This window comes from Littorina saxatilis, linkage group LG17 (genome assembly GCF_037325665.1).
Source record: "Littorina saxatilis isolate snail1 linkage group LG17, US_GU_Lsax_2.0, whole genome shotgun sequence".
In the NCBI taxonomy this organism is placed as follows: Eukaryota; Metazoa; Mollusca; class Gastropoda; order Littorinimorpha; family Littorinidae; genus Littorina; species Littorina saxatilis.
This window is the reverse complement of record NC_090261.1, coordinates 24,056,106-24,078,808: the sequence shown is the minus strand read 5'-3', so window position 1 is coordinate 24,078,808 and position 22,703 is coordinate 24,056,106. Positions and strand designations below refer to the sequence as shown.

At 42.7% G+C, this 22,703-nt stretch overlaps 1 protein-coding gene and 1 long non-coding RNA gene across 2 annotated transcripts in view; one reads left to right on the top strand and one right to left on the bottom strand.

Moving 5' to 3' along the window:
- Positions 1-20,550, bottom strand: part of LOC138953974 (uncharacterized) — a 256,228-nt gene extending 235,678 nt beyond the window's left edge. Inside the window, exon 1 of the long non-coding RNA XR_011451657.1 lies at positions 20,414-20,550. This is a non-coding gene — a long non-coding RNA (uncharacterized lncRNA). The remainder of the gene's footprint in view (positions 1-20,413) is intronic.
- Positions 13,239-21,365, top strand: LOC138953972 (3-hydroxybutyryl-CoA dehydrogenase-like). Its single transcript, XM_070325999.1, has 8 exons — positions 13,239-13,804; positions 14,150-14,286; positions 14,813-14,918; positions 15,512-15,606; positions 16,232-16,328; positions 18,820-18,918; positions 19,225-19,335; positions 19,697-21,365. Exons 1-8 carry the CDS (start codon positions 13,753-13,755, stop codon positions 19,882-19,884), a joined length of 885 nt encoding a protein of 294 aa, XP_070182100.1. The 5' UTR covers positions 13,239-13,752; the 3' UTR covers positions 19,885-21,365.
- The last annotated feature ends 1,338 nt before the right edge of the window (positions 21,366-22,703 follow it).

The window sequence follows — 22,703 nt, the reverse complement described above, 5'->3', positions numbered from 1 at the left end:
AAGTTCACACACTAACCGTACATCACGATGTAAGTATTGGCATAAATACCGATTATGCCATAAAATACTTCGGAGACCGACAGCTTGTCCTCGCAAGTGTGTAGCCTCTGAAGAACTCTATAATATAACACCTGGTACCACTACAACTGCATGATGTGTATGAAACAAGTTTAGATATTAAATAGCACTTCAACGAGCAATAAAGATGCCTCGTTCCTTGATACAAGACCGCATCTTTCCCATACATTTTCCACAAAGTCACTATCGATAGTTAAATTACGATGTTAAACGAAACAGCGTGTTTTGTGAAGAATCATTAATTTTAAGTGTGCGGTTTTTACGTTTTTTGTGTGAACATTTCTCGTCCGAAGCCTGAGCAAAGTATTGAACATCGCCTGGTTTATTTAAAAGACAAGGGTGTGATTTTGGTGTTTAAGTAGGGATGAGGTTATTTTCGTCGATTGGCTTGATGTTACCTTTATGTTATTTACGGGCAACTTTTGCAATATATTTCGGCACAGTTTACTACAGTGACAGGCATGTACTCTCTCTCTCTCACTTTCTCTCTCTTTCTCCCTCTCTCTCTCCGTCTCTGTCTCTCTCTGTCTCTGTCTCTGTCTCTGTCTCTCTCTCTCTCTCTCTCTCTCTCGTGCGTGCGTTCGTGTGAGTATATGTTAGAGAGAAAGAGATAAAACCGGGTGATTGTCCACAAATACAAACACACGGCATGTATTACTGACCCCCCCCCTCCCCACACTCCGTTGAAATGAACCTTGTGTGTTTAATCAATAAAATGTCTTACGTCTTACGTCTTACGTCTTACGTCTCTCTCTCTCCGTCTCTGTCTCTCTCGTGCGTGCGTGGGTTCCGGCGTGTGGATGGGTGTAAATGTGCGCGTGCTGGCGTGCCTGTGTGTGCGTGTGCGGCGTGTGTGTGTGTGTGTGTGTGTGTGTGTGTGTGTGTGAGTGCGCGCGTGTGTGTGTGTGTGCGTGTGTGTGTGTGTGTGTGTGTGTGTGTGAGAGAGAGAGAGAGAGAGAATTGAATTGAATTGCACTTTATTTAACAAGGATTAAGAGAGAGAGAGAGAGAGAGAGAGAGAGAGAGAGAGAGAGAGAGAGAGAGAGAGAGAGAGAGAGAGAATGTTGGGAGGTTAGAGTACGTTTGCTGTTTTCTCCCTTTATTTTCGAGGCCATACTGAGGAAGTTTTCACTGCATTCATTTGTATTCTTGCCTCTTTATCTCGTTATCTCTGGCTTACCGTCTTTGTAATAGGTTTTATATTATGGGAGTGCCTTTTTAAACTGAACAGAAAAGGTTACTATTTTCACAAATTCCACAGAAAAGGCACAATCAAAATGCAGTTGTGGTTTAAAAAGTTAAATTAAGTCGCGTCAAAAGCTATCAAAACATTTAGTCAATCTGTCGGTCTGAAGCTTACAGATGGACATTGAAAACGTGGGATCAGTCATCGTCGAGATTACTAAAACCTGGCAAACCGAAACCCCTAAACCGAGACGGGTCAAGCTAGCTGGTTTTGGCAAAGCATGTCATGCGCCAACATAAGACCTAATTTGCATAAACCGATTTTCTTTCATTGTGAGCACATTTTAAGAGTAAACATAACATATTTATATATTTTTGGAATTAATAGTTTATAAAAAATAAAAAATAAACATTTCAATCATTTCCTAAATCTCTCCGTGAAATTTTGATTTTAATTACAATGTTTTCAGCTTTCAATTTGTAATTTGATCCCCCAGTCCGAACTGAGTCAAACAATGTTTAACCAAAGTTTCAATCAATTTGCTTAAATGAGGTCACTACAGTGCGACCTCAACTTTTGCAAAAGTCCGGACATGACTTAAAGGCACAGTGCAGCTCACAGCCTTCGTTTTGCGTTTTTGTTGCAGCTGAGTGCATTTATAGTTCAAAAATCCTCCTATGGTAGTAAAACAAACCCAAAATTACCCAACGACGACATCTGTGAAGCTCGACAGTTTCTTGTTCACGCGAGTGCATAAATTAACCTAGTTATTACGTGGTGTTTGGTCGGAGTTCGATTCAACTGAGTGATTCCGGCATCCATTTTGTTTTACACAAACTCATGATGACCTCTGACATAGTTTGCTAGTGACGTGTCTTTTTGTGCATGATGTGGTGATCTACCTGATCTAAATTTAGATCCAAAAATAGGCCAAGACCAGCCGGGTCCGAGTACGAAATTAATTCGTAAAAAAATCGCAGTTCTTGACTCTTTGGGTGCAAGTCAATGAAACTTGGTAGTTCTTCTAACGGATAGCTGCCTGAGGTATGACTAAAAGCACCAGGGGCTCCGTGCACCTGGATTTGACAAGTTCAGTACCTTTAATCAAAGACAGTTATCGTACAAATAAATGTCTTGGGATATTATGTGGAATAACACATGCACAGATTCATGAAGATCTTGTCAGTAGTTTTCTAGCTAGAAATACATACAAACACCATCACCCTCGTCTCGACTGCCAGTCTATCAAAAACATTTAGTCAACACTTGATGACTAAATGTAAAATGAAGAAAATGGCTTTAAAAAACCACCAAAAAACATTGTTCTCGTAATAAACCTAGACCATGCCAAATATATAATTCTAAGTAGAGATAAGAATTCAAAACAATCAGAACCCATGTGAGTCAAGATACTCCAAGTATCTGTACCTTCATCCCTCAGCGCTGATTTAAAAAGAACAGGTAAAGCGGCTGGGACTTCAGTTGCACGTGCTCTCGCGCTTTTTAAGTGTATACCAAAGCATTCCCCAAATATTTCATGACAGCGCGGTCACTTACAGACTATTGGGCCCATGTGTTGTGGGATTCCAGAGACTGAACCTGACTGCAGGCTGCGAGAGAGAGAGAGAGTGTACCGTATGCCCGGTGCAACCGTTTGCAATAGCTATGGAAACAAACAAGAATGTGAAGCAGTAACTACTCTGTTTTTAAAGGTTGAGTCGCCTTAAACTGAACTTCCGGTTAGGTCCGGACAGAGTCTTGCATTTGCTCTTATCTGTCTTATCTGTCATAGATCGACATGAAGTACAAAGTTCTCATCAATTCAATTTTAAAAGGTTGAGTCACCTGAAACAGAACTTAATTTATTGGGGTACTTATCTGCGGTAGATTAGTACAGTCAAGACCGAGAGGAAGTACATGTACAATTAATCTATAAATAACAGTTGCTGCTTCCATTCCTGTCTGATTTCGAAAAAGTAAGTAACATAATAGTTGATATGAAATTAGAATCAAATTATAAGTTTTCAAAATGGCTTTTTTTCTACAAGTCCTTTACAAGACTCTATATTTATAAAGACTTTTAGGGGGTGAGGCATATCATTGAAAATAAAAATAAGTCAAAACTATAGGGTACAATTGCACCACCAGCCTGATACCCGCCATTCTGAATCTCACCGTTTTCATACTTCTCTTTCAAACAAAATTACCCTAAAGAAACGTTAAGCTGAACACCATGAAGTCTAACAACAAACTTAAAACACGCCCAAAACAGTGTCCAACGCTTTAATTTTCAACCTCTCCCATAGCCTCGATAATCGACAGCAGTAACTTCATTTTACAGGAAGATGAGCGGCCGGGAAAAAATCAGAGAGAGAGAGACAGAGACAGAGATAGAGAGACGGAGGGAGACAGAGACAGAGAGATCGAGGTACAGAGAAAGAGAGAGAGAGAGACTGAGAGAGAGAGAGAGAGAGAGAGAGAGAGAGAGAGAGAGAGAGAGAGAGAGAGAGAGAGAGAGAGAGAGAGAGAGTTGAAGAAGAAGAAGAAGAAGGAGGAGGTTTAAAATTAAGCACTGCTTCAAACAGATGAGCGCACACCTCTCAGCTCGTCAAAGAGTGAAAGTTAGAAGTATTCGGCGCCAGGAAAAAAAGGGGCACCCGAAGACTATGCCTGGCATCAAGTGGGAGTGTGCGCCTTCGCTGGCATTGAATAATTAAAGAATATTTCCGTTACCTGCTAAAAGGTGTCAGATTCCGCACCTGTTGTGTCGGGGTTGTTGACTCTTTTGTCCATTAAACGTAATAATTGTCAAGAAAGTTGTACTTTTTAAATTGGAGTGCGCCTATTTGAAAGCGTAGGCTAGTCACAGCATAAACAGGCTCGTGCACACATGCACGCAGAACGTGCGCGCGCAGGCACACACGCGCACGCCGGCGGCGCACAGTCACACACACACATACACGCACACGCGCAAACATACACACACACTCACACACCGGCACACACACACACTGACGCACACACACGCCGCACATGATGCACGCATGCACAAGCACATCCCCCCACACTCTCACACACACACACACACACACACACACACACAAACATTGCTCGCCGACCTTATCCCTTTTCCCTCCCACATTTCCCCAACTTATGTGAAATTACCATCGTCCCCTTTACAAACACTCCTACCCTCATCCAGCCTCCACACAATCGCATCCCCAACCTGTGTTCAGTTCATAACTGCTTTAAACACAGTTAATCCATTCCTAATCTAAACTCTACTCAACGATTTCTTTCTACGAGTTGATTACATACATTTTGTTCTGTACATTTTTTCATCGTGTAACAATTTTTGTAAACTGCAAAAGCTATACTGATGTACTCGTGTCTATTTTGAAACGAGGTACAATTTTTAAATGGAATCAAGGTCAACGGATTTATCTCCAGTCTTCACTTTTAGAACAACCTTGAAGCATTTTTATCGAGGGACAAAGGAAGGATTGGGCTGCCCGCAATTTCCTGCTTTTTTTTGTGCCATTTTCCGAATTGACCTTTTCACCAAAAAATATTTCTGGAAACACTTTTGTCGTGAAATTGCAGAGCTACTTTGGGCACTACCGCCTTGATGCACGCCATTATCTAATCTTCCACTGACAGAATGAACGTTTCCAGTCCACGAAAGAAGTCAGTCGTAAACAGGCTCACCAAATAATATATGTGAGGTATGCAGGTCGCATACAGGCTCATGAAAACAAATGTGAATTATATGCACGTGGGCAGGTCTGTGTTGTGGGTTAACCACGTTACTGAGTCGATGTTTCTTTATTTGCTATTTAGTTTAGTATAAATGTTTGAAAGAATGTTTCGACGGGCGGGGTGGGGGGGGGGGGGGGGTGGCGGGGTGGTAAGACGTCGGCCTCTTCAGTGATCGGAAGGTCGTGAGTTCGAATCCCGGTCGCTGCCGCCTGGTGCGTTAAGAGTGGAGATTTGTCCGATCTCCCAGGTCAACTTATGTGCAGACCTGCTCGTGCCCTCTCCCCCTTCGTGTGTAGACGCGGCAATCACAAGACCAAATACGCACGGAAAAGATCCTGTAATCTATGTCAGAGTTCGGTGGGTTAACACCCAGCATGCTTCCCCCAAAATCGGCGTATGCTGCCTGAATGGCGGGATAAAAAAGGCAATACACGTTAAAACCCAGTCATGCAAAATCAATAGCGACTGTGGGAGTTTCAGCCCATGAACGAAGAAGAAGATGAGGAAGAATGTTTCTGGAGTCAATGAAAAGTGTCCTTCCTTCTTGAGAGGTTCAGCATGAGATTCATTGATTTCCAATGGGGTGTTGGCTGGTTTTTCTTTCTCGATTGCAAAACTTCGAGTCTACTGACATACCTATTATGATCAAAGGTGAAGGTATCAAACCAGGATGAACTGACTGAAAATGCCGATGATGATTAATTCAATGTTACATCTCTGTTTTTTTCTCTCTCAGGTAATCATGTTCTACGTAGTGTGTTTGTGTGCGTGTGCCGGTGTGTGTGTGTGTGTGTGTGTGTGTGTGTGTGTGTGTGTGTACGGTGTGTATGTGTGTGTGGGTGTGTGTGTATGTGTGCCACGGTGTGTGTGTGTGTGTGTGTGTGTGGGGGGGTGTGTGTGTGTGTGTGTGTGTGTGTGTGTGTGTGCCACGGTGTGTGTGTGTGTGTGTGTGTGTGTGGATAAGTGCGTCCAGGCGTGCAGACAAGACAGACAGACAAGCAGGCATGCAGGTATGCAGGCAGGCAGGCAGACAGACTATGACAGGGGTTTATATCAGGATCAACCAATAAAACCCTTGAGACAAAAATCCATCAACAGGCCAGAAAAGAAAATGTTTGGCAGTAACTATACACTGACTTTTTGGATTCGCATTGCTTGTTTTTGAAGAGGCACATTCAAAACATTCCCCCCCCTCCCCACACTGTTATGGTGGCCGTTTTCAGATGCCTGCCTCGCTCTGTGTTCACCTTGTTCACACGATGACTATTGCTTGAATTAGAAACACCCTGCAAAAGATTCATTTCTGTGTGTCAGGGCGCGGCAATTCCCGGACACTGCTCGATAAGAACAATTGTTCTCCCTCTCTGCACTATGTGTGTGTGTGTGTGTGTGTGTGGGGGGGTTGGGGGGAGAGTAGTGTGTGTGTGTGTGTGGGTTGGGGGGAGAGTAGTGTGTGTGTGTGTGTGTGTGTGTGTGCGCGTGGGATGCCGGGTGGAGTAGTGTGTGTGTGTGTGTGTGTATGTGCGTGCGCGTGCGCGTGTGCGAGTGTGTGTACCTGTGTGTGTGTGTGTGTGTTTGTGCGTATATATGTGGGTGTGGGCGTGCGTGCGTGCGTGCGCGTGTGCGTATATGAGTGTGTTTGTGTAAGGCTGACACTCACATCCCATTATCTCATACCCAGTGGCGTGTTCAGGAAACCCATGCAGCCATTAAACTCAAATAGCAATGAGACAATTACTATAACGTCACAAGTGAACAATCAGTTGAACAATCCTGCGTGACTCAGTCATAATTTATCCCCCTCACTGACAATTACTCTCAAATCTTCACACACTTCATATGGCAATGCATTCTCAAACCAAAGGACAAGACACTGAGGGGTGGATGAGGGGGTTGGGCGGGGAGGTTCGGGTGAAGCGGAGGGGAAGGAGGACGGCTTTCCGCGGAGTGGGGGGGGGGGGGGGGGACGAGAATGACGAGGTCGATCCTTCTTCAACACGTCAAGAAACTAATACATAACCTGTGCAATGAGGACAAGACAGTGAAACCGTCACTGACCATGTGCAGATTGTAACTGCAAAGCAAGGAGAGACCGGCAACATCCTGACAACCTCACATGGCAATGCATTCTCTGACCAAAGGGCACTGACGGCAGAGAGTTGGGAAGGGGTCGGTATGGGGTAGGGGTGGGGTGGAATGGGGCGGACGGGATGGATGGCAATGGCAATGCAATCTCTGACCAAAAGGCGGCTAGGACGACGGAGTTGGTCAGGCCGGGTGGGTGTGCGGTAAGGGTGGGGTGGGTTGGGGCGGACGGGAGGGATGGCAATGGGAATGCAATCTCTGACCAAAAGGCGGCTAGGACGACGGAGTTGGTCAGGCCGGGTGGGTGCGGTAAGGGTGGGGTGGGTGTGGTAAGGGTGGGGTGGGTGTGGTAAGGGTGGGGTGGGAGCGGTAAGGGTGGGGTGGGTGTGGTAAGGGTGGGGTGGGTGTGGTAAGGGTGGGGTGGGTGTGGTAAGGGTGGGGTGGGTGTGGTAAGGGTGGGGTGGGTGTGGTAAGGGTGTGGTAAGGGTGTGGTAAGGGTGGGGTGGGTGTGGTAAGGGTGTGGTGGGTGTGGTAAGCCTGTGGGTTGGGGCGGACGGGAGGGATATTTAAACAGTGAAACCTCCCTTTTTAGACCCCCTAATTTAAAAATTCCCCCTTTTTAAGACCTTGATTTTTCAAGTCTTCTGTTCCTAATCTCTGTCAAGTTAACCCCATTTTAAGACTCCCTCGTTTTGAAGACCCGATTTACTCAGAATGTTTGAGGTCTTAAAAGGGGGGTAACTTGACAAAGATTAGGAACAGAAGACGTGAACAATCAAGGTCTCTTCAAAGAACAAATAGAAAACATGCTAGACCAAACGCCAGGGCAAGGAGTGAGCAATGTATGTCAAGAAGTGAGTCAAGTTCAGTCAAGTCGCTCACCGGGTTACCGTGCCTCATCACTCTCAGACACATGGAAGGACATCCGTAACACGCGAGGAATGGAACATCACACCTGTTGTCTATGTCAGGTATTTCAAACACTTCGTTGACCCTCATGTGCGAGGTCAGGTATATATTCAGGTGTTTCAGATTAAAACACGAAACTGAACCTTGATTCCATACGCAGGAAGAAAGTATTTTAGTTGTTGTCAGGTATTTCAAACACTTCGTTGACCCTCATGTGCGAGGTCAGGTATATATTCAGGTGTTTCAGATCAAAACACGAAACTGAACCTTGATTCCATACGCAGGAAGAAAGTATTTTAGTTGTTGTCAGGTATTTCAAACACTTCGTTGACCCTCATGTGCGAGGTCAGGTATATATTCAGGTGTTTCAGATTAAAACACGAAACTGAACCTTTATTTTAACGCAGGAAGATTTTTTTTATTTTAGTTGTGCGTGGACACTGAATTTTATTGTTGTTAGGTATTTTAAACACTGACTTCGTTGATCCTCTTGTCACGTGCGAAGTCAGGTATATATTCAGGTGTTTCAGATCAAAACACGAAACTGAACCTTGATTCCTGACGCAGGCAGAAAGTATATTAGTTGTGCGTGCACACTGAATTTTATTGTTGTCAGGTATTTCAAACACTTCGTTGACCCTATTGTGCGAAGTCAGGTGTGTTTCAGATCATAAAACACGAAACTGAACCTTGATTTTAACGCAGGAAGAAATTATTTTATTTTAGTTGTGCGTGTACACTGAATGTTATTGTTTTATGTTGTTACAAGTTATGTCGTATGTTCTTTGATGTTGTGATATATATGAACACAATAATAGTTAATTTCTCATTTGAGATAATAAAGTTATCTGTGTCTATGTAAACATCTATGTCTATCTACGTCTACGAAACCTGTACTAGCAGTATGTGTGTTTTTGCTCCATAGAGAATTAAGCTAAAATGATTTGGATGAACATGCTTGCTGGTTAGCTCTTCATGTTTTTTCCCAGAAAACACGAGTTGTTGTTAACGGTCGGGTTTCAATTTCCCTATAGGATGGTCAGCAAGGGCGGATCAATTCACTTTGGAGGGGGGGTTACAAAATGACTGCGAAGATACAAGTTGACGGCGCCGAAGGCGCCTAATCCTCTAGGGGGGTCCGGGGGCATGCCCCCCCGGAAAATTTTTTTATCCAAAGAAGCAAAATAGAGCTATCTGGTGCATCCTGAGCCAATAAATTACCTTTTTTTGGGTGGGGGGGGGGGGGGGGGGGTTACGTAACCCGTGTAACCCCCCCCCCCCCAGATCCGCCCTTGGGTCAGTGCAAAATCCGCACGGGTGTATATGGTAGGTCTTTATTTGAAGAACATTTTCTCACCTATATAATGACATACCGATGAGCACACAATTTGACCCCACTTTCAGTTGAAGTCCAGCGCAGAATGGTGTGCTTGTGACGTGTTTTCAGTACTCATGTACCAGAATAGCTTGGCTGCTGACTCGACGAGCATCGGTTTGGCTGTGCGCAAATAATGTCCCGCACCTATGTGTGTGTGTGTGTGTAGGGGGGGTGTGTGTGTGTAGGGGGGGGGGGTGTACGTGTGTGTGTTTGTGCGTGAATGTGTACGTGTCAGTGCGTACGTGCATTTGTGTTTTTTTAAGTGTGAAGTCTGGACCCAGAATATGTTGAGTTTTTTGTTTTGTTGATCTTTTTTGGGTTTTTTAACAGAAAATTGAGGATTACGTTCCCTGATACGTAGTGCTGATCAAGTCATCGTGTCACATTAGTTTCCATTCAGTCCTACCAGTGTAAAGGTAGCAGCAACAGAGTCGCGCCACCCCAGGCCTGTTCGTGTTTACGGGTGGGTGTAATCCGCAGCTTGCACTTCTGGAAGAATGACCAAGGTCTTTTTCGTGCCACAGCGGTGGCATAATAGTGGGACACAGATACTGTCTCTGAGTCTGCACATACAGTTAACCCGTGTCCGTCCCAATCCGAATTCGAACCCGTGACACACGGATCCTGCACATCTTCAAGTTGATTCCAGTGCTCTACCTGCTTATGCCGGGCACATCCTGATAAAAAAATATTATGGTGTCTAACTGAGTAACTCATTCAGTCACTTTACAGCAAGGTCAACTCAGGTCAGCCGAAATATTCTAATGACGTAATGCTGCCAGTTTAGTGAACTTGAACTGAAGGAATGACGTCATTGTCTATTTCCTGCTGTTTGTTTACACTTGAATCTGTGGTGCAGATAATGATGGTGATGAATTTACCAGACGGGAAAAAGGCTTTCATTGTGTTGCTAAACCGGCGCGCACACACACGCACACACGGCACGCGGCACGCACGCATCATGAACGCACGCACGCACGCGCGCACACACACACACACACACACAAATGCACGCACCGGCTCTTTCTCTCTCTCCATCTCTCTCTCTCTCTCTCTCTCTCTCTCTCTCTCTCTCTCTCTCTCTCCATCCACCCACCCTCCATATATCTCCTTCTGCCAGTGCTAGTGTGAGCCGGGGTACACATGCACTGACTGATGTATGATGCACAGTGCCACCTGCATCATTGACACGTGTATGGAAGTGACAGAGTGTGTAGACAGCGTGTATTTTCAGAGTCACGTGCCTAAGGGAGGGAGTAGGGGCTGGGGGGGGGGGGGGGGGGGCATCCCTGAAATACACACTGACCGTAATGATGAGGTAAGATGATGTTTAACACAGACACACATCTTGACACAACGGGAAAATTAAAAAATCCAAACTGATTTGTCTTCGATCATGATGATGATGATGGTCATGATGATGATGATGATGATAAGGGAACTGTCACAAGGATAGAGGTTAAAGGCTACGCCTTTTCTTACAACCTGAAACCTATCCTTACATCTAACCTGAACTGACACAATACTAATATAGGTCTATGTAAATAATAAACACTGAGAAAAGCGATAACTTGATAACCCCCGTAATACACATCCGCCCCCTTCCCTCGCGACCCCCCCCCCCACCCCCACTCCTCCACGTGACCACCACCACCCCTCGCCCCTGACGTCTCCCTCCCCTCAATCAAACCTAGCTAGTCTCTCGAGTCATCACAAATATAAAAGAGAACGAAATTAAATGCGGACAAGAATCATGAATTGAGATAAATACTTAGAGATATCGCCGGTGTAACACGAAATTCAAGTGTACTCCACGAAAAATTGACTCCGGAGCCAGTGACTGCTGTTTTATACAACACGTGTCAGTATTGCGGTTTCAAGTCCTCCCACTAGGACCCTAGCTGGCACACGATCAAAACATGAACGGAGATAGCAACCAAAACACTGCGCCTTTGCCAAAACTCTCGCACCATCACCTCTCTCTTACACTGATGCAATCTTACGTAACCCCGGGCCAAAGCGTCAGATGACGTGTGGCTGAGGATTTCCGCAAGAACGTCCGTCCCGTAAACAAAGCCAAAAAGCACAACACGATTGCACGTGATGCTGGTAAAGCTAAAGCAACATGTTGGCTGGAAACACTGACAGGGAAGATTCCAAGGTTGGTTAATGTTGACGACTTCTGCTCTGGTGCCTATCCGTTCGTGCGTATAAATTATGACATCAGTACTGAGCTCGAAGTTGACTTCGCGGCAAAGACTTTTCCTTGTCTTTTTTCAAGTACCGAAAATTCAGCGTCAAAGCTTCTTGCAGGGAGCTTCGTGAAGTAGGCTTTGCGAAGTCGACTTAACCCAATTACAATCGGGCTCAACTTGATTAGGCAAAAAAAAAAAAAAGGTCTGTTTACGGTAACATAGGCAAAAAAAATAGGGTCGGTAGGTCGGGAATTTTTATTTTTTTTTCTCCAAAAAACCATATTTTTACGTTATTTTGCAAACCCAAAAGATTTTTTTTTTTTTTCCCCAAATGCCAAAACAAAGGCTAGGGTCGCGCGAAAAAAATAGGGTCGGTCGGGTTACCGTAAACAGACCTATTTTTTTTTTCCTTAACAGTATTATTCAATCTTTACATTCCCTCTCGTGCAAGCTATCACTGGTGCGCACTACCACCATCCTGAACCTCAGTTCAACTTAGACTAATAAAAAAAACTCGGCAACAGCGTGCAGAATTCTTCGTATGCCGAATGGGATATTTTGCCGAAGTTAATTCAGACTGAAGAATAATTGACATGGGTATCAGGTACGAAATTAATCCAGCGAAACAATCCTAGAAAGTAACGAGACCAGAGTCCAAGGGGAAGCTAGGATGCTTGCATCCCATGGAAAAGTCTTGACATGTCTTTTATACATGTAACAGTTTTTCATAATCTATTACTGATGAAGTCGGATTTGTCAACGCGTCTGTTAGGATTCAGTTGTATTAAAAACAGCTAATTGATACTGCCCATTATTAGGAACGTCTGCATATCAAGTTGTCAACAATGAATTATCCTGGCCCCCATAATGAAAACGATACATTGTATTCGTACCTGCAATGACTGAAAAGGTACCCTTGGTACCAGCTAAAAGTGTCCCTACATATTGCAGGTGGTATTTCGCGACAGGTGTATTTAGGTCTACATCATGGGAAAAGGGTCCCTGAAGGTGTTTACATCTGTTTTCGTTGTTGTTTTCTTTGTAAGTGTTTTTGTTGTTGCTGTTGTTGTGTTGTGTTGTGTTTTTGTTTCGTTTCGTTTTTCCTGCCTTTTTTTTTGCCAGGCCAGCCTACTATATCGATTTTAACACCAGAACATCCTTCACTCAACAAACCATGCTTAGGCGGCACGTGCTATATGCTCGTTTCACTGAGTCACTGGAACTTGGTCGCTGCAGTCAAGCAAGGACAGCCTTTACACGTAATTATACTGCTTATGACATGATCAAAGTCGGTGAAGGTCATATATCTATGAGTTGCGTAGGTTCAGTAGCGATCGGGCGATCACATGTGATTTTCTGTTTTCTGCCGCACGCACGAACAGGCTCAGTGAACGTGCACCCGAGTGGCCGGTACAATGAATAGCAACCCAGAATAAAAACATGTCGCAGTATTTGAAATGAAGCAGTAATTGAGTAGTTGAGTATCAGCAAAAATGACCATAAACGAAATGATTGGGCGGCGAGTGTAAACTACGAGTTCAACGCAGTTCGCAATAACAGAGACATAATGTATGTATGTCTCTGGCAATAACCAATAACACCTGCTTCGCTTATAATGCAGTAGCCTCCCTTGCTTGATCTTCCAGCGACGAGAAGGATGTAAAGCTACAGTAGTAAACTTCCTGTCAGGCATGAAAGACTGGGAAAATGCGTTTTATGAAAATGTTCTGTCGATTTTGTGGTTTTATTAGTTTTGAACTTGCACTTGAGAAAGAACCACGCCATTGTTGATGTCAATTCTACGATTTTTACTGGACAGTGACTGTTAGACAATATAGATGCCAGTTACTAAGGACATCCTGCTTCATCGCTGAGATGCCTCTCGAGAAAATCATTTTTCAGGGCCAAGACGCCCAAATCATGACGTTGAGCAAAAATATTCTGCGGGTCTGTCAGTGAAAGCAAAAGTACGCAGCCCCCGCATTAAATATACAACAGTTATTGTAGAATATTATTTTCGAATGCAAACATGTGAAGCAGGAGGTACGTGTCACACATTTTGTGAGACCCGGTAACTCGTGCACTGAGACTGGCGAATGTTGTAGTTTGAGGAGAGTGAGAAGTCCTCTTTGAAGATTTGTCATAAGTTGCATTCAGCAAAAATGGTGCGTGTAGCAGTTATAGGAGCTGGTACCATGGGAGTGCGGATAGCAGGTGAGTGTGGAATCTGAGCGCATGCCGTGTATAAATAAGCGATCAGAATTTGTGTCATAAAACATTGTCCACACTGAAAAGTGGCACTGCACAGACACTTTCTATTTGCCATTAAGATTCTTTTTTCCAAATTAACTTTTTAAACTATCTATATTCTTGCGCGAAGTAGCCTAAGTGTGCGAATACATTTTTGACAGTGCTACACCAAAACACAATTTGCTGAGCTTACATTTAAAAAGAAAAGTAAATTGCTACACTTGAGGTTTCACAAGGGTTGGCAGGTCTGAAAAGTACAACAACAAATTTATTAAATGCATATTATCATGTATATTGTGTGTATTTCAGGAGAGCTTGCCTACCATGGACACAGGGTGAAGGTGTTTGACAGCAGCAAGGACAACCTGGACAAGGTGTTCTCACGTCTCCAGGAGGACCGGCGCATGCTGCACAAAGATGGACTCCTTGCACAGGATAACTTCTTGGTATAAAAAAACAACACCTTCTAGTTCTACTCTACATAGAAACCTCTGGTTTTAAAATGTCAAATTCAGAAAAAAATTCTAGAAAACATAATGTGAAGTGTTTTGACCTAATTCAAAATACTGTCTACTTCTGTTCATACTCATAGCGTCAGTTAACATAAATTTCTTAATGAACTGCAAAGTAAATCAAATGTTCTAGTCAGACTTTTCAAATCTTTTGACAGACTTCTTGTTCTCGGGATCATAATGGAAGGTGCAATTATCTGTCTTATAGTTATATTGTTACTATGCTCTGATTTTAGTTAACAAGTGTTTACCGGCACATGAGGTTGTGCATTTTGTGAGGATGAAACCAACAAACTGTGTTCAACTTAAAAAAATACAGAAATTTGTGTTTGAACTGATTTATAAGGATAAATCTGCTTGTGGATTTCATAACAGCATACTTATTTGCATGTGAAAACATCACAGGTCAATTTGAGAATTTTTGTTATTTTTTAATTTTTTATTAATTTGTTTTTGACAGGGTCAGGTGCTGTGTATGAGTCTGCTGGAGGAAGCGGTGAATGATGCACAATTTGTCTTTGAGGCTGTCGTTGAAGACATGGAGGTTAAGCAAGACCTCTTTGAAAGTGAGAAACCATGGCCCCAGGATCGGAGAGAAAGAGAGAGTTTGTGTGTCCATCAATAATGAACATGATACAGTGGAACTACCCTTTTAAGACCTTGAAAAATCTGAGAAAATCAGGTCTTAAAAAAGAGGGAGTCTTAAAATGGGGGTAATGTTTACAGAGGTTATGAACAGGAAGTCGGAGAAAACAAGGTGTTAAAAAGGAGGGAGTCTTAAATGGGGGGGGGGGGGGGGGGGGGGGGGTGGGTTCCACTGTCTAAATGTGTATCACTGATCACATGACTGTTTTCAATATGACTGTTACTGTTAGAATGTACTCTGTGATTCTAAAAATTAAATGCACCTTTTGTGAATTTACAATTTATAATCAGTTTACAGTAGTTTGAGGTGAGGTATTTGCACAATTATAAAGTGCATCTTTTGTAAACTGTTTAAAATGCAGAGAATTGTAAACATATATTTTCGGGGTTTGGGATAGCTTCTGCATGGTCTCGGAGTGTGTTGTAATCCTTGTGACATAATGGTACCAATAACTGAATAAGAAATGTTTTACAGCTTTTTACACTCTGCTATTAATGCTATTTTATTGTTCAGGAATATCCCACCTGTGTAAAGAGGATGCTATCCTTGCAACGAACTCTCTGTACCTGGACATCACAAAAGTCATGGACAGAGCACACTTACCTGAGGTATATAAATGGCTTTATGTGCCTTTGCATCCCTTCAACCCTCTTCTGCTTGTGAAGATGAAAGACAGGAGGGTAGAGCACATCATGTCATTGGCCAGTGGGGAAAGAGAGAGATAGAGGGTGATGCTTTTGTGGGATTTATTTTGTTAACACTTTCTACCCCACCTATGTTGACTAAGTTTTTTTTAGCCGAGACCAGCTGTGCTGCAGCAGGTCACTCAGAATTGTAGTAACTGTGTATCAACACGCTGGAATGCAGGCGTTAGATGGACGTTACAGGAAGCGACTGAAGCTAACAGTCCGAGCGGATATATCCGTACCTGGTCAGAGAGAGCCATATGAGTGGGTACGGATATATCCGTACCTGGGAGACAATGAGTTAATGTACATGTTTTTGTAAATGCTGACACCAGAAAATACACACATTTCATATTCACTCGCAGAAGGCCACTAAATGTTCAGAATGTGTTGCAGTAGTACCATTGTCTTCCAGATTTATTTTCCATGTCTAGTTTTTATTCGAGAAATGACTCTTGGGGCTTCTTTCTGTCCTTACAATTTTGTGCTATATTTTCATCACATCATCTGTTTTAACTTTAAGTGATGAAAATATTTGTGTCCACAGCGTTGCCTAGGTTTGCGGTTTCTGTTCCCTGTGTACTACATCCCAGAGGTTGAGATGACGGCGGGCAAGTTCACCACGACCACTACAATAGAGACAGGTTTGTTTGTTTGTTTGCTTAACGCCCAGTCCACCACGAAGGGTGATATCAGGGCGGTGCTGCTTTGACATTTAACGTGCGCCACACACAAGACAGAAGTCGCAGCACAGGCTTCATGTCTCCAGTCACATTATTCTGAGACTGGACCAACCAGTCCTAGCACTAACCCCATAATGCCAGACACCAGGCGGAGCAGCCACTAGATTGCCAATTTTAAAGTCTTAGGTATGACCCGGCCGGGGTTCGAACCCACGACCTCCCGCTCACTGGGCGGACGCCTTACCACTAGGCCACCGTGTTGCGGTATAGAGACAGGTGAGGCTCACACTAGGACTGGGTGGCCGAGTGGTAACGCACTTGCGCTCGGAAGCGAGAGGTTGCGAGTTCGACCCTGGGTCAGGGCGTTAGCAATTTTCTCCCCCCTTTCCTAACCTAGGTGGTGGGTTCAAGTGCTAGTCTTTCGGATGAGACGAAAAACCGAGGTCCCTTCGTGTACACTACATTGGGGTGTGCACGTTAAAGATCCCACGATTGACAAAAGGGTCTTTCCTGGCAAAATTGTATAGGCATAGATAAAAATGTCCACCAAAATACCCGTGTGACTTGGAATAATAGGCCGTGAAAAGTAGGATATGCGCCAAAATGGCTGCGATCTGCTGGCCGATGTGAATGCGTGATGTATTGTGTAAAAAAATTCCATCTCACACGGCATAAATAAATCCCTGCGCCTTGAATATGTGCGCGATATAAATTGCATAAAATTAAAATAAAAAATAAAATATAAAAATAAATCCCTGCGCTTAGAACTGTACCCACGGAATACGCGCGATATAAGCCTCATATTGATTGATTGCTACAGTGGAACCATATTAAGACCTCCCAACATCTGAGAAAATAGTATCAAACAGGAGGGAGTCTTAGATTGGAGGTTATTTTACAGTGGCTATGAACAGAAAATCTATCTCTAGATACAGCTCTGCCTATGAAGCAGAAACATGTAGCCAAGATAACACAGCAACATGCAAGCATGCTGCCCTGTTTAGCTAGTGTTCGGCTATTTGGAAGTTCATCTTTAGTTTTTTTGTTATCATTTCTTATGGCCTTCCTTAGTTGAGCCGCAAGTTGACTTCGGGAAGACTTTGCAAAGTCTTATTTTTTTACGAAAATTCAGTGCCAAAGCTTTGTGCAGCGAGCCTCGAGAAGTAGACTTCCCGATGTAGACCCCGCCCAATTGATTTAAGGCTTTATCTGCTCCCTTAAAACCATCTTTCATGATATAATGATACAGCTTTGTGATCCTAGGGTCACGGGTTCCAATCCAGGTCGAGACGTACACGGGTCAACTTTATGTGCAGACTCCGAGACGGTATCCATAACCCAGCCCGTGTTAAACAGTGGCACGTAAGGCCAAAAATAAAAATAGGTCTGTTTACGGTAACATAGGCCAAAAAAATAGGGTCGGTAGGTCGGGATTTTTTATTTATTTTTTTTTTTTTCTCCAAAAAACCATATTTTTACGTTATTTTGCACAAAAAAACAAGAATTTTTTTTTTTTTTTTTTTTTTTTCCCCAAATGCCAAAAAAAAAAAGTGTAGGGTCGCGCGAAAAAAATAGGGTCGGTCGGGTTACCGTAAACAGCCTTTTTTTTGTTGTTGGCCTAAAAGACTTGGTCATTGTGCCAGAAGTGCATGTGGCTGATTACACCTAAACACAAACACTTCTGGGTAGTGCCACTCTTGTAACGAACTGCCAGTTTACCACTGGGATAAAGCATCCCCAATTTCCAAGCAATGGAGTAATAAAGTACATGAAATGACCTGCATCATATGACTATTCAAGAAATAGCATTCGACTTTATACTATTTGCAGCTTTTCATTTTTGTTTGGCCCCAAACCCCTTTGCGTCCAAGCTGTAACTGTATTTCAAAACTCCACAGCAAGTGATTAGGCCAACAAAAAACAAAAAATAGGTGTGGTTAAGGTAACATAGCCAAAAAAAATAGGGTAGGAAGGTAGGCAATCACTTTTTTTTTGTTTTACTTTTTTTTTCTAATGTGTACAAATTAAACCTACTTGACAGGGAAATAAGTGTGCGACTCGATCACTGTCGCTTTCATTGCGTTTTCTGCACTCGGTTTGTTTTGGGGTTTTTTTTTTTACAAATGTAATAAAAAGTTATAGGGTCGGCCCCTAAAAATAGGGTAGGTCGTGTTACCGTAACCACACCTAATTTTTTTTAGGCCTTAAGGTGTTGTGTCAGGGGAGACAAGCTACTCACTTGTGAGATTTGCCAGTTGGCAATTATTTGGTTCTTATTTATCATAAAGAAAGGTAAACCGTCTTGTCAGGAAAATGTTCTCAGGATGCATACAAAAAGGATGAGCTTTTCTTAAGGATGTTTCTTTGCTTGTTTAATAATTTTTCTTTCTGCTTACACTAGCAGATCTTCTCCTGATTGTGATTTGATCTGCGATGCATTTTTGGGTTTCAGTGAGATCCATGCTTGAGAGAATGGGAAAGACCATGTTCTTCAGATCAGGAGATCATCCTCTGATTCTGTCAGAAGAACAGCGAGAAGAAAGAAAACGAAGTATGGACCTGTTATTGAAAATAATGCTTGATTAAATTCTCTGTTTGCTTACTTTATTTAAGCTGATGTAATAGACAAAAAAGATAATGGCCAATGCGGTTAATAAGTACTATGTGACAACATGATGTAGAGTCAAGCAGAAACAAGGTTATGAAGTAAAGAGATACAGCAAGAGAGAGAGAGAGAGTGTGTGTGTGGGTAGATTTGTTTGGGCATGCATGCTTTTACTGTTCAGGTATGAAAAAAGGTAAGTGAAGAGTAGTCCAAGACTGAACCTAACTTGTCATCTGTTCTTCTCTCTGACAGCTCGCCTCGAGCAGTTGAAGAATTGTTCAGGCGGCGGACTGTACACAGACAAGAACATACCTCCACTTTTCCACAAAGGAAATCGCCAACCTAATAGAGATGACGAGGACTGTAAGTTTGTGCATAAATGTGTTCCCCTAGGACAAGATTGTGAGGACAGTTTATATCTGGCCAATGCATGTCTGAAAGCCAAAGCTAATTGAAATTTAATATTGGTACAGGTAAACCAGCTTAAAATGGTTTCCCTCTGTCTTACCTATGTCTCTGAGAGGATGCTTTTTTTTAATTGAAATTGTAGATTTGAAATATCTGCATAGTGAAACGATGTCAACTAGCTGTTAAGGAGATTGTGAGCTGCTGTAATGCTGACACGAGAAAGGATAGCATTTTTGTTGTTTTTGTATTAATAAGATAATAAGAATTGTGATGCAGATAATTAAAGCTGCTTCTCTTTTTTCTTCTTTTTTTCCAGCGATTTTGCCAGCAGACATGGAGCGAGACTGCGCCATTTGCATGGCTCGGGTGCGAGACTGTCTCCTCAACCCTTGTCATCACATGGTGACCTGCTTCGAGTGTGGCAAGATGCTTCAGGAACGTCATGACAGTTGTCCAATTTGCCGCACAGACATCGGCGAAACTGTGCGCGTCTATCACTCCTGATGGCGTGACCCTTGCGGATTTGTTTCTCTCAGCTGTCTATACTCATGCATCAGAAGTCAAATTAAAATTGGATCATATTAGAATAGATACATACATGTACGTAAAAGATTTAGGATAACATAGAACCAGTACAGGCTTCAACACAAATTATAAAGCTTGAAGCAAATCTATTCAAAATTAGAATTGGTTTAGTCATGTCAACCGTGTGTTACTCCTGTGTCTTCGTTTTTCTCGGCTGTCCAAAGTGATCCCTCACAAGTCAAATCAAAACTAGATCAAAACATTTAAAGTACGGATTTAGGGTAAAGCAGAAACAGTATATACAGGCTTCAATGAAAGCTTTTAAGCTTGAAGGAAATCTGTTTGAAATTGAAAAGGAGTTGGTACAATGACAGAATATTGGAACAGTGGTACATTATATCAACAGTGTGTGAAAGGATGCCTCCTAATGCAGTGCATTTGCTATGTATCATTAGATTATCGGTAGCTTCACATCTGTCATGAAGGGACACCTGCATTGTGGGGACACTTTTTTTGTTGGTTCCAAGGGTGTCCTGTCATCAAAGGTACCGAAGTATTGGTTTGCTCAAATTGTATACAGATACACAGAAAAAATCGTTGAAGGGCATTATCTTGCCTGTTTGTTATCTTCCCTCTTTTGACCACTTCAGTATATAAGAGGTGCATGAAAACAAGATTTTGAATGCTAATTGTTCTGTGGATGCTTTTTCTGATTAGTGAATGTTTGAAGTAATTCTTTGGTGTTACAATTGCCACTGGGCTTGTGTGACTGAAAATGACATCCAATCATGTATTACATGCGAGTTTCTGCCGGAACTTGTTACAATAACCGCTGATTGTGTACAGATGAAACTGAAGTAGAATTGGTCAGTATTTAACACTTTCTACCCCACCTATGTTGACCAAGTTTTTTTGTAGCCGAGACCAGCTGTGTAACTGTGTAGTAACTGTTTTTCAACACGCTGGAATGCAGGCGTTAGATGGACTTTACAGGAAGCGACTGAAGCTAACAGTCTGAGCGGATATATCCGTACCTGGTCAGATAGAGCCATATGAGTGGGTATGGATATATTCATACTTGGGAGACAATGAGTTTAGTAAAAAAGGTGAATTGTAAAGTTCTGAGAAATTGGATTCTACTTTTTGACAATTATGAAGGCTTTCATAGCTAGAGTACAAGTTCTAGCTGCTTTACTAACATTCCGATTTAGATTGCACAAGTATTTAAATTTTGTTGTATTTATGTTGTTTTTGTTTAATTTGTTCTATTGTTTAATCGGGTATGTGTGTATATATAGTGTGTATAGCATATATGAATATTGTGTGAACAGTACATGTGGTGATTTTTGTCCGTATGGTTAATTGTTTTATGTAGGTTGTTCTATTCTGTATATGTTCTTTTGTAAAGGGCCTAGAGCCATAGGTTAGGCACTGAAAAATGTCCAGTTAGTATTATTTAAGTTATTGAGACATCCCAGTGCACTAAGGGATTTATAGAGCAAATCGAGAAAATTCATTATTGAACGAAGCGCATAGCGCTGAGTTCAATAATTATTTTCGAGATTTGCTCTATAAATCCCTTAGTGCACTGGGATTGTTTCAATAACGATATTGTCAGTACCGCCATAGAAAAAAGAAGATTCCAAACGCACATTTTGCAATGCGCATTTGAATAGGCATAACTGTGTGGTCAGGTCGTGTACAGTAAAGATCTACTTTTGTGTGGGGTGTCTCAAGTGTGTCGTGCTTTCGTCACACGCATTTTAATTTCTGTTGGTAAATTCCAGTGTAGCGTTAATCTGAACAGTGATGATCTTTCAGAGAGACCTCATTTGAACTCGGAGAAAGGGCTGTGCTGTTCATTATTTGCGATTCGAAACCTCCAGTCGAGCTTCGACGGATTGACTGTGCGGAGTGACTCCCCTTGAACTGATTGACTCGAAGCCGCGGGACTCGACGGTTCGCACATTTTCAAAACAAATGTGGCATGATTTCTCGTGTTGTATCTTCACTCATCGGGGAGTCTGATACTAAATATGAACGGTAAGAATGCTCTGAACCCTACACGTATTATATCCCCATCGTTTTTTCGTTCACATTTGCCCAACATGTTAATTTGCTGAGCGGGGTTTATGTCGTCTGCTAGGGCATCAAACCACTGCATGCAGTCTGCACTGACTGAGTCTGCACGCACGAGGCACGCTGGTAATAAGTCTTATAATGGTAAGAACTTTCTGAACCCTACACGTTTTCGATTACGATTGTTCTTGCCTTGAAATAATAATTCGGAAACCATTCATTTACTGAACTGATGCAGTCGTATTTCAGTGTAGTCAGTGCGGCTACGTATGACAGACTCACAGAGTCGATCGAGTCAGTCTTCCAAACTGGTCTAGCTGGTACGTTATCGGAATAACACTTGTGTTTTCTGCTAGCGGGTGGGAATTTTATATTAACTCATCATTTGGTAATGTGGATGATAAGCTACATGCCACTAACACGATGAGAAGAATCTATGCAAGTCGGCGAGAATTAGATTAAACACAGCGGCTTCTATTTTAGATCAGTGGCAGCCGCACTGTGGCACAGGCACATGCAATCTGTCAGAAAAAAACCACTTCTGCTTTAATTGAGAAGCAGGGAATTTATGGTCATTTGGTATTGTGGAGAATATAAGCTACATGTCAGTAATTAATTCTGAGGATGAGAGCACAGTCTTGCTTAGGTAAAGCGGGGCGTAAGAATACGCTCTGCGGAAAAGTTAGCGCACTCCAAGAGTGCGCTAACAGTTTTAGCGC

Bases quoted from the DNA above. Each gene is read 5' to 3' on its own strand.
- LOC138953972 (XM_070325999.1), top strand. From the start codon at position 13,753: ATGGTGCGTGTAGCAGTTATAGGAGCTGGTACCATGGGAGTGCGGATA. The intron at 16,329-18,819 runs GTTTGTTTGTTT...TTTGGGTTTCAG, and splicing joins GACCACTACAATAGAGACAG to TGAGATCCATGCTTGAGAGA. The intron at 18,919-19,224 runs GTATGGACCTGT...TCTCTCTGACAG, and splicing joins GCGAGAAGAAAGAAAACGAA to CTCGCCTCGAGCAGTTGAAG.